Here is a 13,225-nt window from a genome sequence, read left to right as displayed (position 1 = left end):
TGACTGGATTGTCTAAACCAATTTTTTTTTGTATCAAAGTTTTGTGAAGAATAATTAATTTGAGACATTTTCATGTGGATACCAGCACAGTCTCCAACAAAGTAACACTGTTATAGGAAGATTGACATTGCCCTTATCATTTCATAGCATGTGACTAATCCACTTGATGCTTTTTAATTTGTGATAGACAATTTCTATGTCATCTGATTATTGTAAGCCTTTAAAAGGGAATGTTCATGAGACTGGTCTCTCCACAATCCAAGAGAATACCTTAGTATAAGAGTTACTTTTCCATGAAATTGAAGTTTGTTCCTCCAAAGCAGTTTACTTCCAGGAAGATGGGGATTCCTCCAGCAGTGGGAGGGAGAAGTTGTTTAGCAGTCACCAGCCTGTGTGCAGTGTTGAATTGTCATGTTGTTACCTTATATTAATTTGTGAACATGTGTTGCAATGACAATTAATGAAGTTATATTTTAGCATCATGTTGTGTGTTTTGTGTTAGTGGGAGAATTATCTGTCACAGACATATTTTATGAAAAATCCTTTTGCCAAGATCTTTTCTCCTGAGAAGGTGGGAAGCTTCAGCTTCTCTGTGTTTTGCTGCTTTGGAATGTGATTTGGAGAATTGTTTATCCAGCATGTGAAATTGTTTTTACTTGATGACCAATGACAGCCACCTATGTCAAGGATATGAGCAGTCACAAGATTTTATTATCATTCCTTTCCATTCCTTTCTGGCTTTCTGATGGATCCTTTCCCTCTCTTCTTTTTAGTGTTGTTTTAGTATAGCATTTTAATATAATATAATATAATATCATAATATAATAAATCAGCCTTCTGAAACATGGAGTCAAGATTCTTACCTCTTCCCTCATCCTGGGACCCTCGAACACAACCACAATTATCAGGATAGTTTTTTCTTCTAATACAGCTTTATCAGAGAACAGCTAGTAGCATATTAAAGAAACATGGAATGGCTTGGGTTGGAAGAGAGCTTAAAGGTCATCTAGTTCCAAACCTCCCATTATAGGCAGGGATAGCACTCACTTGGTCAGGTTGTTCAGGGCCCCATCCATCTTGGCATTGAACATTTTCAGGAATGGGGCATCCACAGCTTCTCTGGGCACCTGTACTGGTGCCTCACTACTCACTGAGTAAAGCATTTCTTCCTGAATTCTAATCTAAATCTTAGTTTAAAGCCATTTCCCCTTGTCTTATCACTATCTGCCCATGTAAAATGTCACTCTCCCTCTTACTTATAAATCCCCTTGAAGTGCTGGAAGACCACAGTCAGGCACAGTTTCCATGCCCCCTTTACTTGCTGTCTGCCACTCAGGGGTTGTACAGTATATTGTTGCTAGCCAGAGGTCTTCCAAAACTCTCTTGTAGAGAGGTCCTGCCTTGGGCCCACTGAGCCTCAGATTCCTTTCCAAATCTCTTTAATACATGCAGATGTTAATGGAGGTGGTGTGTGGGGAGGGAAAAAGAGGGGCTGACCTTAATCTTATTAAAGGAATCTTTGTTTTAAAATTTTCAGTGATATGTAATGTTCTTTTGTGTAAATAATGCTATCAGTGATTTATTTTTTTTTTTTTTTTAGGATTATGTCTTTGGAAGAAGAAATTATTTTGAAGAAGGTTAAACTTGTAATAATTGACTCTGTTGCTTCAGTTGTCAGAAAGGAGTTTGATACAAAACTCCAGGGCAATCTGGCAGAGAGAAGTAACTTTTTGACTAGAGGAGCATCAGTGTTGAAGTATTTGGCAGAGGAGTTCTCAATACCAGTAAGTTCTTTTTCCTTTTCTAAGTTTTTGCATTACAGTCTCAAGTAATAAAGAAGAAGGAGAATGACAGGAAGAAGAAACCAGACAGTGATTCTAGCAGGAATCTTAAAGCAGGTACCAGTTGGAATATAGTTGGGAAGTAGAAGAATAGTAATGGTTCTGCTTGGTGTGTTTCTTCTGTGAGTTTCTGTTTATTTGTTTTTTAAAATTTCTTAGGAATTGTTTTTATTTGTTAATTTGGGACTTGAAATAAGGAATTATTAGAGTCTCCAGCTGTCTCTGTGCTTTGTTTTTTGTGTTGGTTTTTTTTCATTAAATCCTACGTTTTCTTGCCATTAAATATTTTTTATCCTGATGGTTCCATTGTACTGCATTGTCACTCTACCTAATGCACGCTCTAGGTAGGTGAAGATTTTTTTCTGCCTCTGTTTCTTTTACTTAAGTTAGTAGAGTCTCAAGAAGGCATATGCTCTGTAACAGTGTGAATTCCTTTTGTAGCTGATAATGTGTGCTAATTCCTGCAGAAGGGAACAGCTCAGCAAATCCTTGTCTGTACATTTGCCCATAAAATGCAAAGGAAGACATGGACACTCAGTGCAAGGAGTGGGTAGACCTGATTAAAAAGTGCTTTAGAAGATGTAAACTGTGTATGTGTGTGTGTGTATTTCTTGTGTGATCCACAAACAGAGTCATTTCAAAAGATATCATTGAAACTCAACTCTTTAAAGTATTTCCTGGTATGGGTAACCTACTCATCACTCCAGTGTAAGAGAGAAGCTGGGGTAAGAATGTGAGTAAGACTGATGCTCCTGAGGTCACAGAAACTATCACATCAGAAATAGGAAGTGTGGAACTGGCTGATGTAACTTTAGAGGATTTCCTTCTGCCGTGTGACTTCTAAAGACTTCTGATGGAGAAGATTAAACCCTGCCTAAGTGCCTTTAAAGTTCATGTACAAAAGGTAGCATCCCAGTCAGTGCACCCAGTAAAGTTGATAGTGATTATTTATAAAGCCAGGAAAGAATTGTGTGTAATAATGTACACTCTGATATTTTCAGAATGTTTTATACAGCCCTTTGAGAAAAGGGAGAAGTTTTATGAGAAGATACTATTTTTCTCTATTTCTCCATTTTCTTCTCCTTTAGACAGCCTCTGCCCTCCACCTTCACTGAAATGGTGAAGCTGAGCTGGATTTGAATCTCTGACATTTTAGGCTGGAGTGTGTTGTGCATCTGCAAGTGTTGGTGCATACTGCAAAATCAGTCTGCTGTCCCATGTGTTGCAGTAACTTCCCTTAGTGTATCTGAGGTTCTCACTGTATATAACTGTGTTTGCATTATTTCAGATGTTTTTACTTATCTAGAAAATAATAAATATAAATTTGGGATTAAGGATATTAGTAAGGTTGCAAAGTGATTTAGATTTGGGATTAAGGATATTAGTAAGGTTGCAAAGTGATTTAGATCACTAATAAATTGTGATCACTAATAAATGTAACTCTTTGTGGCACAATCAGTGCAACTAAGTACTAAATTGGGCAACAATTAGGAAGACTGAATCTGAGGCTGATAGGATTTGAACTTGAAGTCAATTCTTTTGGCTGTAGCTAAAGATCTGGTGAAAAACTTTGCGTAGTTGAACAAGGGAATTGGAAATTAGGAGATATCAGCTATAACTCTTATTGCAGCAGTACATCTGATGTTGGCAGTCCAGAGAGAGTGGTGAAAAAGCAGCTTCCAGAGAACACCCTTGAAGATGAATGGGGGAGAGCAGTCTTAGTGAAGAAGACATAAGGTGCTTACTTTGTTTAGCTTAGCTAAGGAAATGTTAAGGATTTCTTCATTAGTCAATATGCACCTACTCGTTGAAGAGGTATTTGATAAAAGCTCTCTTTGGCTGACACAGGTGTACCACAGTTCTGTGGTTCGAAGCTGAATGAAGCAAGGTCAGACTTCAAAGAAGGGATGTGTTCTTACTGGACTAATTAATCACTGGAATGCATTACTAAACATAAATAGCTGCTTATCATGAGTATATTTAGGTGGGCATTCCTCCCCCATTTCCTAAAAGGGAAATGGTTTCAAATAGGGTTAAGTTTGTGGAAACCCTGTGCTACCATGTTGTGCCAGAGTTAAAGGTATTTTAATGCAGTTATTTTTGTTGGCATTATAAACTCACTAAGTATTTATAATTATGTGTTTGTGGTGTCAAGTTATTGAGTTTGATGTGCAAAAGTGGCTAGTGGTCATAGTTTTTACCAAACTCAAAGGGAGCTGTTTCAAATCCAGCTAGCTCTATATGGTATAAAGTATTTGGAAAAAAAGTTGATTATACCAAAACTGATGGTGGTTGTTCATTAACTTCTCTGTACCTCGATTTTCAGGTTGTAAAATGGGGCAGAACTGTTCAGTGAGAGGAGATTGTGAGGATAGGGTTGTTACTGATAACAAGGAACTTGTACTGAGTCCAGGACAATGTATTCATGTTTCTTGGAAAGTAGCAGTTGCATCCTCGGTGTAAAATTTAAAACAGTTGTAGTAAATGAAAACTTAATCCATGTCATGAGACGAGAAAAAAATAAGCATATTAATTGAATGGTACCATCTTAGCCACTGAATGAAGCTAGTGCACGTGGTTTGTGATTGTCATTTTTTGTTTGACCTAATTTTTTATTGTTGGAGGTTTTTTGTGTGTTTTTTTTTTGATGTTGTTTGTAAAGTACAAAGAAAAACAAAGTTGTGGTTTGGTTTTGTTTTTTTTGTTTTTTTTTTTTACTTTAAGGACATTAGTAAAGCTTAAGTTGTTTCTCAAAAAGTGAAGTACGATGCCTGATCACCTTTTTAGATCTTTTCTCCCTTGTAAGTTAGCCGTAAGCCCAGGTTCATTCTAGGCATGTGAAGTGATGCCAAGGCAAGAGGCAGCACAAGGTTTAGTTCACTTATGGCTGATTCACAGGGGACCTGGCAGCCCTACTGGTGACTGAATAGTCTCTGAAGCTTTTGCCTCCAGGGGCACTACGTAGCAGTGTCCCTTTTCCCTTTCCTGCAGAGAGTTGTAACTAAAGATACTTCTTTTCTCCCAGGTTTGGTTGGAACTAGCCAGTCAGATCAAAAGCAGTTCCTGGAAACTGAGAAGGACAGCTTGGTTATCAATGAAACAAAATCCCCTTTCTTTTTGAAATCCAGTGAACAGGCAAATCTATATGAAAAATTTGTTACCTTTTTATGTTAATAGAGCACTTTGTAGTTGAGAGCATTTGGATCTGAATGTCTTCTTTTACAATGTGTGTGGATGCTGTCTACCAGATTAGATATTTAAGCAACGGTAATCAGTCCTATGTGCTTCCTGTGTAGCTTCCTGACTTCCTTAGCCTTCTGAAAAAGAAAGTAAGTAAAACATGCATTGGATTTTCTTTCTTCTCTTCTGCCATATTCACAGGAAACTGTAAATTATTAGTAGATGGTATTTGGTGAAAGCAATTCAGTGTTTGTGCTAGTTGAGATGTCTTCTTTTCAGTAAAGAGCTAAAACTAAAACCCAATATGACAAGAATTATTATTGAGATTTAAATATTTAGCTTATAAAATTTGTTGTTCATAGACTCTGATTTTCTAGTCACTAATACTTCAGAAAATAAGTGAAGCTGGGCTAGACATCTCTGTGAAAAAGTACTCCAGAAGCAGCAGTTGCAAAACTAAACTGCTTTAAGCATTCTTTTAAATGTCTGATTGAGACTGATGATGAAATTTGCTTTGTAAAACCCTAAGGCTAATCAAATTACAACATTTTCTGTTCTTTATGCTTTTGTCTGGATTATGTTCTTAGGTCACTGAAGCGAATCTTTGTCATTTATGATCAATATGTTGGTTATTGTTACCAGCAAATGTATAATAGTATATAGTCTGTTATTTTTTAAATTTGTTCTTTCTGAAAATATGAAGTAACTTAGGATGAGAGACTTGAATGTCTCATGTGTGGTTTTTTAGAGCAAATGAAAGACAAACCTTATGTAATTATTCTCCAATGCTTTTATTTTCTGTGCTAAATAAATTAACAGTAGTTCAAGAAGCCCACAATTCCACAGGTAGTATTTTTCTCCATTTAGAATCGACATGCTCCATTTAAAAACTAAAACTACACTTAATATTTATGACTAGAGATCTGTAACAGTCAATTTTCTTTTCACACTGATCTCTAGATTTTAGTTTCAGTGCTTCACAGTCACTATGCTCCTTAATCTTATACCCAACATTTTCATTTACTTTGGAAAGCCAAATGTTTAGCTAAGTGTATATCTGCTTTTAGGATGAGTAAATTTTTTTTCTCTCAAAATCACTTCCTGTGGAGAAATTACTTGACATCTGAAGTGCCTTTGCTGCTGTCTTTTGTGAAGTGTTTGCTTGTATTGTCTCATCTTCCTGCAGTAAAGTGTCTAAAAACTGAAATGCTTCTGTTGGCACAGAGGTAATATTCAAGGTGTTAGTTTTCTTTTTGTTTATAATCAGGTATTCCCATTTGGCCTCATTCTTGCTTCTTTTTATTCTGTTTCCACATGGATGGTTGCTTGTCACCTCCTCTGCACTTCAGCTATTGCTGTTCTGGTATTTGAAAATATTAGTTTATGGAACACAAAACAGTTTCCAAAATAAGACTCCTGAAGAAAAGTTGTTTAGATGCCAGTTCCCTTTGAATCAAATATGTATAGAGTTTGATAAAAATACATAGTTGTTTTGTTGTTACATTGTGTAGCAACACAGTATGATGACTTTCCCAAAATTGTGGGGATACATTGGACTTTCAGGTTATTTTGTCTATATTGGGACTTTAAAACTGCTGAAATGCAAACTTTGTTTTTATTCTTATCTGTTAAAAATTGTTTAATCCCAGAGTTACAGAAACTGTAATTGAATTGTCTTTACAGGTTGTTTAAAACTAGAATAAAAGAAAATTTACTTGCAAAACTTAGAGAATTGGTTCCACTTTGAAGTTTTCTAGAAAGAGAACTCTCTTACAAGTTACACCACATAGAATCATGTGTTTCTTTAATGAAGTTAAATCTGAAGTTAAATGAGTTAATGTTATCAGAAGAAAACTATTTGGAACTGAGTTTCCAGAATTTAACTAGCCATATTTAGGCCAGATGTGGTTCATACTGTTTCTAGTGGTGAGAATTCCTTGGGAAGTATGGGTCCTTTTCTGTTAAGCTGCTGGTATTTATGTATAGTGTTATGTCACTCAAGTTTCAAGCATGTTTTGGGTTTATGAATATAGGTGAACTTGAATACCCTTTCCAGCTGCTAGTAGAAGCATCTTCCTATTTCTGCATAGTCACGCTGAACTCCTGGCCATCTGCTTGCATTATTACATTAAATAATAGTGTAGTTCTCCTTTCAGTCTGGGGCTGCTACTTGTGTTGTTCCACTCCCTCACCCTTCATATGGGGACCTTTCATACTTTTTTCCAGGAAGTTTGTGTATTTCTCTAGGTAGCAGCATGAAAGTTGAAACAATGTGACTGATTAGAAGACACAGTATAGCATTTGAACCTGCAGAATTTTATTAGAGATAATTCACTAGGTTCTTGGAGAAACTGAGTAGTCTTCAGATCAACACAATAAGATGAAAAGATCCCAGTGTTTTATGCTAATCATACTGGCAACATTATCCACAGAAGCATAATATTTAGAATAATGCAGATATTGCACAATTTGCTGACTTTATTCTTCTGTATGAAACAAAGAATCTTTAAGTAGACCTGCCTTTGTTTTGAGCCATGGGAAACAGTAGTTAACTTGTTTCCCAAGTCAGGAAGATTACTTCCAAAACTAACTTTCTTCTAAAAAAAACCTCAATTCTTGTTCCCTTCAAGATGTTTCACTTCCCCTGCACCAAAATTCATGTTCATTAAATGGTGAAATGAACAACATTAGAAAATGGCATTTGTGTGAGCTCTATCAGAACTTTTTGTTTCAGACATATTATCTTTTGGTATAAAGAGGAACACCTAAAAAAGCACACCTCAGTGTGCTTTTTCTGTTTTAGTAACAAATAGTTTGTGAAATGTGTGTGGTGAGGCCCTGGAACAGGTGGCTCAGAGAAGTTGCAGTGTACCATCCCTGGAAGTTTTCAAGGCTGGGTTGGATGAGCAGCCTTATCTAGCAGAGGGTTTCCTGCCTATGGCAGAGGAGTTGGAACTAGAAGATCTTTAAGATCCCTTCCAACCCAAACCATTCTCTGATGTTAAGATTTCCTATCATGTTGTACTTAGAAGTACTTTCATGCCCAGGACTGAGTCCATAGCTTTGGATTTTTTAATTAAGTATTATAATGGTAGTCTTTATTTTTTTACAAATACCTACTTTAAAAGTAAAAGTCAGAATTTCACATTTATTTGAACAGTGCTATTTGTAAAGTGTGATTTGGCATGAATTTTAATTTTTGTTGTTGCTTACTTGGGAAACCAAGATCGTTAATGGGAACTTAAAAAGCAACGTTCTTTCTTTGCTCTTGCTGAAACTTCATAAACTCAGTTTTTATTGGCAACTGTTTATGTTTCAATTATTCCTCCACTCCAGAGAACTGAGCAAAAACTGATTTTGATAAAAGGGGGTAAAGTCAACTGTTAAGTGTTGTTAGAGTGGTGAAGGTAGATGGCTTTGTCTTCTCATGTGGTTGTTATAAATTATCCTCAGAAGGCGCACAGCTTTGTTTTAGTTTAAAATGGCTGGTTAAAATGTAATTATAACTATCTTCAGGACTGCTGCCATTTGTGTTCTTTTTTAAATGTGTCTGGAGAATATATGTTTATGCAGTTTATGGCCTGACACTGTTACTTTTGGACCATCTATACCATAAAATGTTTATTACTGCTGAGGAAAAGGAATGAGAAATGGTAGAGCAATGTTTCCTGTTTTCATCTGGTGGTGAAGTATAGCAAAGGAGGTCGTTTAAAGTTATATGATACTTGAATTCAGTTTATTTTCTCTTTTAAATTATTCACTTCATTGCTTTTTCCATTTTACAGCGCAAGTGACTTTGCCAAAAGCTATCATTCTGCACAATTGCACATATGAAATTATGTAGAAGGAGCACACTAGGATTAACATATAGGAGAGGGAGTTGAAAGGAATCAGATTTTATTGCCAGGTTTCTTTTTGATCTGCTGTATGATTATGCACAATATTTGCTATAAAGTAGGGCAGGCACTTTTTCTGATATCTGCCTTGACTTGAATTTCTGAAAGACTTCTTCCAAAGTAAATAAACAGTTTCTTGTACTTTCTAACCCTTGTTGTTGTTACGCTTTTCTGGTTTACCTTCAGCTTATTGACATGATCTTGTAAGTGAGGTGCCCAAAAGTGGACAATATTCCAGATGAATCTGTAGCAAAGTTTAGCTATGGAGAAGGATTTCGTCTCATGCCTTGCAGGACATCCTCATGTTTATGCATCATAACAGTTTGCTTTCTTTGCAACAACCTCATGCTGTTTACTTACCAATTATTAAAATCTTGAATCTACATCTGCTGACTTTGTTGCTTAGCTAGTTGCTCCTTCTGATGTTATTTTTCCTGACTTGCCAAGATGATTTGGAATTCTAATCTCATGGTTTACTTGCAGTCTCCTCCCTGCTTACCTGTTTTTGCAAGAAAAATGATCATTCATTCTGTTACAGATTCTTCTTGTAACTCTTGGATAGAACCAAACTTCGTGCAGACTGTATGATAACTATTATGTGTAATTTTACAATGCACTTTGCATAGATTAATCTAGGTTATAGTTTTCTAGTTTTAGTAACATACCTATATATTATGTTCTACTGCTAAAATAAAAATACAGTATTTGTATCAAAATACTGGGTATTATTTGCTTTGAGTTTTTGTCTTGATTTTTCCCCTTCCCTATCACATTGTTATTTTGTATGTGCTGTAGAAAACACAGCTAATTGTACTGATGGGCTTTGATACCTTGTCTTGGGAGTTTAGGGTTTTACAAGATGTACTGTTTTGACTGTATGAAAAACTCCATGAACCTTTGGGCCAATGATACATATGTCACTCTGCAGAGCAATACTTATGTTTTGAGTATTCAGTGCTTTTTGAATTTTTTTCTTGTGCTTCTTCCTTGTCCTCTGATTTTATTTAAATTGTAAGTTCTCCAGGAATATTTCTGCATTTGCATAATTTATAGCTGAAAGGGATTCTTGTCTTTAGACAGAACATCAAGGCAAAGAATAGTTGACCTGATTGCAAGTTGTTGGAAAAATCTGGATGGGTCTTGAGCTCCTTGTTGAATCTTGAGCTTCTGTGTGAGCTCAGTATATACAAATTAGTGATTTGATTTCCATCTTCTCTAGTGTTAGTTTGCTTTTTGGTTCCTCAGCCCCAGGACTTCTGGAAATAATGAGGACCAGCTCTGCAATTGTTACTCCTAAGTAATATTGTACCAGCCCCCCTAAGGCATAAAGGGATGGGCATAAAACAAAATTTAGATTGGGCAATGCATATGTCTGTTATAATACAAATGTGCCCAGAGATCAAAAGTAACATTTTACTTTCTTGGAAACTGGGAGTATTAGAAATGATGGTGCCGCTTCCCTCTTTGTGTCTACAGGACTGCTTTGTGAGAGCACTGCAGTCATGTGGAGCTAGGTGTGCTGCTGGGGCTGCTTTTTGAGCAAGTTTGGTCTGCAAGATCCATGATGCAGTCTGCTTGCTGCTGTTAACTGCAGAACCTGCCTTTTGCAGCCTGCAAAATTTCCTTCTTTCCACATGTAATAACAGACAACCAGACTAAACTATTGCAGCTAGATGGCTGATGATCCTGTGCTTCCTTGAAAATAGAAGTATCTAGATTTGCAGGGCAAGCTTTTCAGTCTGCACTTTTTCTTCTGCTTTTGAAGCTCTTGTGTGTTAGGAGAGTTCTTTGTATTGCTCTGGTTTCCTTACTCTGTTTTGCTTGGAATTAGAATCTCTGAGCTATAACATAAGGTCTTCTGAGAAACTTCATTCTGACTTTTATACAAGAAGACTCCATCTTCTTTATTGAGAACAAGTATGTTTTATATCATTGTTCTCTGAAATTTCAGCTATATGTGTTGATTTTTTTCACCCCAGTTTTATATTTTGAGTTGAAAACCCATCATTTTAATAGCCTTTTAATTAGTCAGATATTTAATGTAAAACGGTGGGAGAGCCATTTTTAATATAGATTCCTTTGAGAGTCTACATGATCTCAGCAACCTCATCAAAACTGTCATGTTACCTCTGTCTAAAATGCATAGCTATATCTCATTTGAGAATATAGCATTTCTGCAGTAATATAGTAAGTAAACAAAATGAGATTTCAAGGTTTGTATTGAATAGGGCTGCAAAGTTTTGATTAGGAATGAATGAGACGCTGGTTTTTCTTGTTGAGACTACATCTGAATTTTAATGATGACAGTATTTCTTTTCAACTCAATAGTCCTAACATTTGATACTCCAATTTGGATAAGCTGTATTGCCCACCCCAGCATTAAAATAACTTTCTCTGTTGCTAGATTCCAGTATTTTCCATGTGTTATTTTGGTATTTATTGTATCTCCTACTTTTGACCTAGGCAAGGAGTGCTTTTCTCTTCAACAATATCCAAGGTCTTGACTGGATTCTTGGCAGTCCGTGGTATTACATTTTTCATTATGACCTGATCAGCAAGATTAGTTCTAATACATGAACTGTTTTGTTTTTTTTTTCATGCAGCTGAAAGTTAGTTCTTGAGAGAAAAATTGCTTTAGAAGTGTTTACTGCTTAGATGCTTCATAAAGATTTCCCATAGGGAAGAAGGGGGCTTGCTTAAGCAAGATGCTCTAGGTACTTTACTTTTCAAGAACACTAATTTAAGCCAAGTGGCTTCACATATTGGCAGTCTTTGAAATACCAAACTGAAGTTATGTTCCTGTAAAGCTTATGAACAATGCTAGCAAGCTACAGCTGGGTAACTGGAAGTTCAGTATAGAGTGATGTGTCTTTCTCTGTAAGTCTTAAATTTTTGTGTCTTCTAAGGCTGGCGTGTTTTGGGTTTTGTGGTTGCATGGAAAAGCTCTGTCACAGCTCTTTCTGGAACTGTGATGGAAACAGTCCTACCTGGGCAGTGAGTACAAAGTTTCTGAGGGGGCCTTGGGTACACAACACATGCACAGAACTAGAGTCCCTTGCGTTAGAGCGGATTGTTTTATTCTGCTTCTGTGATATCCCTAACATGGAGCTGCTAGAAACAAAGAGGCTGCTGAAACACTTTGTGAAGCTTGTCATATTTTCAAGGAGCAGATTGACAATAGGAAAGGAAATAGTTATTTAGAGATCGTGTTTGGGGTTGGCAGCAACACTTACTGCTGTGTCTCCTTTCTCAGTTGGCTTAAGGGAGTCACAGAAGAGCCACCACTAGCAATATGGAAAATCCCCTGATCTGCAGCTGCCATTCTGAAGTTGTCCCTAGGAAACAAGACACCAGGTACAAGCTGCCAGCTGAAAAAATTACCTGTGCAAATCACAAGTGACACATGGGTAGTAGTTTAATTGCCTGCTTACAGAAAGTGTGAGTAATCCAAGAGGTAGGTGGTCAACAAGTGGCAGAGATTCTTTCTTTCCTACCTGCCTTGTAATTCATTTCACTGTCACATTTGCAATTGGTTTGCGCTTGCTTATGAGCCTGGACAAGGATGTAAACCAGCTGAAAAAGCAAACCAGGAGAAAAAATGTAGTGGGCAATTGTGCAGCTGAACAGGCACTAATGTAGGCAGAAAGGAGGGGCAGGAGTGTGTGGTTTCTGGCAGCAGCACAGGTTTTGAATGTAAAACTGCATTTTCAGTAAAAAGGATAGCATGAGTAAAAATGCTAGAGGGATTATTACTCAGAATGAGCAAAGAAAAAGCTTGAAACGTTCTTTAAACTTGGAACTGTTCTAGGAAGGCCTGTGCAACTTACTATTATTATGATGCTTTGTACTTTGACTAAAGGTGATCCAATGCCTGGTTGTATACAACCTATCCTAACGCTGCTTCAGGCTTTTGTGCACTCTTGGGTCAGTGTCCTGGTTTTAATCTGTGCATTCTGATTTTCAAATGCATCATAATATGCTGTATTTGCAGTTGTAATATATCCATGCATAATGAATTATAGCTGTGGTCAGAAATGATGCTGAATAGTAGATTTTCAAACCGCAGTATTTCTTCCTGTGCTAAAATTCAGAATGGTATGTATAACGATCCATAGAATGGCTGGTGTGCTTCATAGTATGCTTGCATTCCTTCATTATTAATAGTTCCATATCCATCTGTCAGTGTGTTATGGCTGAACTATTACCCAAGTTTTTGCAGCTGCTGCTTTAAGAGTCTGTAAAATGTAGTTATCTCCAGCTCCTGTTCTTTGTCTGCTAGTAAGAGGAAATTTTACTGAGAACTTATTA

At 36.7% G+C, this 13,225-nt stretch overlaps 1 protein-coding gene across 4 annotated transcripts in view; it reads left to right on the top strand.

Annotated features, from left to right (window-relative positions):
* Nucleotides 1–13,225, top strand: part of RAD51B (RAD51 paralog B) — a 363,400-nt gene that overhangs the window by 11,886 nt on the left and 338,289 nt on the right. For all 4 annotated transcript variants that reach the window (XM_041396628.1, XM_041396651.1, XM_041396635.1 and 1 more), the window contains exon 7: nucleotides 1,601–1,784. In XM_041396628.1, coding sequence (XP_041252562.1) covers nucleotides 1,601–1,784 — 184 coding nt within the window. The remainder of the gene's footprint in view (nucleotides 1–1,600; nucleotides 1,785–13,225) is intronic.

This window comes from Onychostruthus taczanowskii, unplaced genomic scaffold, assembly GCF_017590055.1.
Source record: "Onychostruthus taczanowskii isolate IOZ18803 unplaced genomic scaffold, ASM1759005v1 scaffold1, whole genome shotgun sequence".
NCBI classification, from domain to species: domain Eukaryota; kingdom Metazoa; phylum Chordata; class Aves; order Passeriformes; family Passeridae; genus Onychostruthus; species Onychostruthus taczanowskii.
This window is presented reverse-complemented; position numbering and strand designations above follow the sequence as displayed.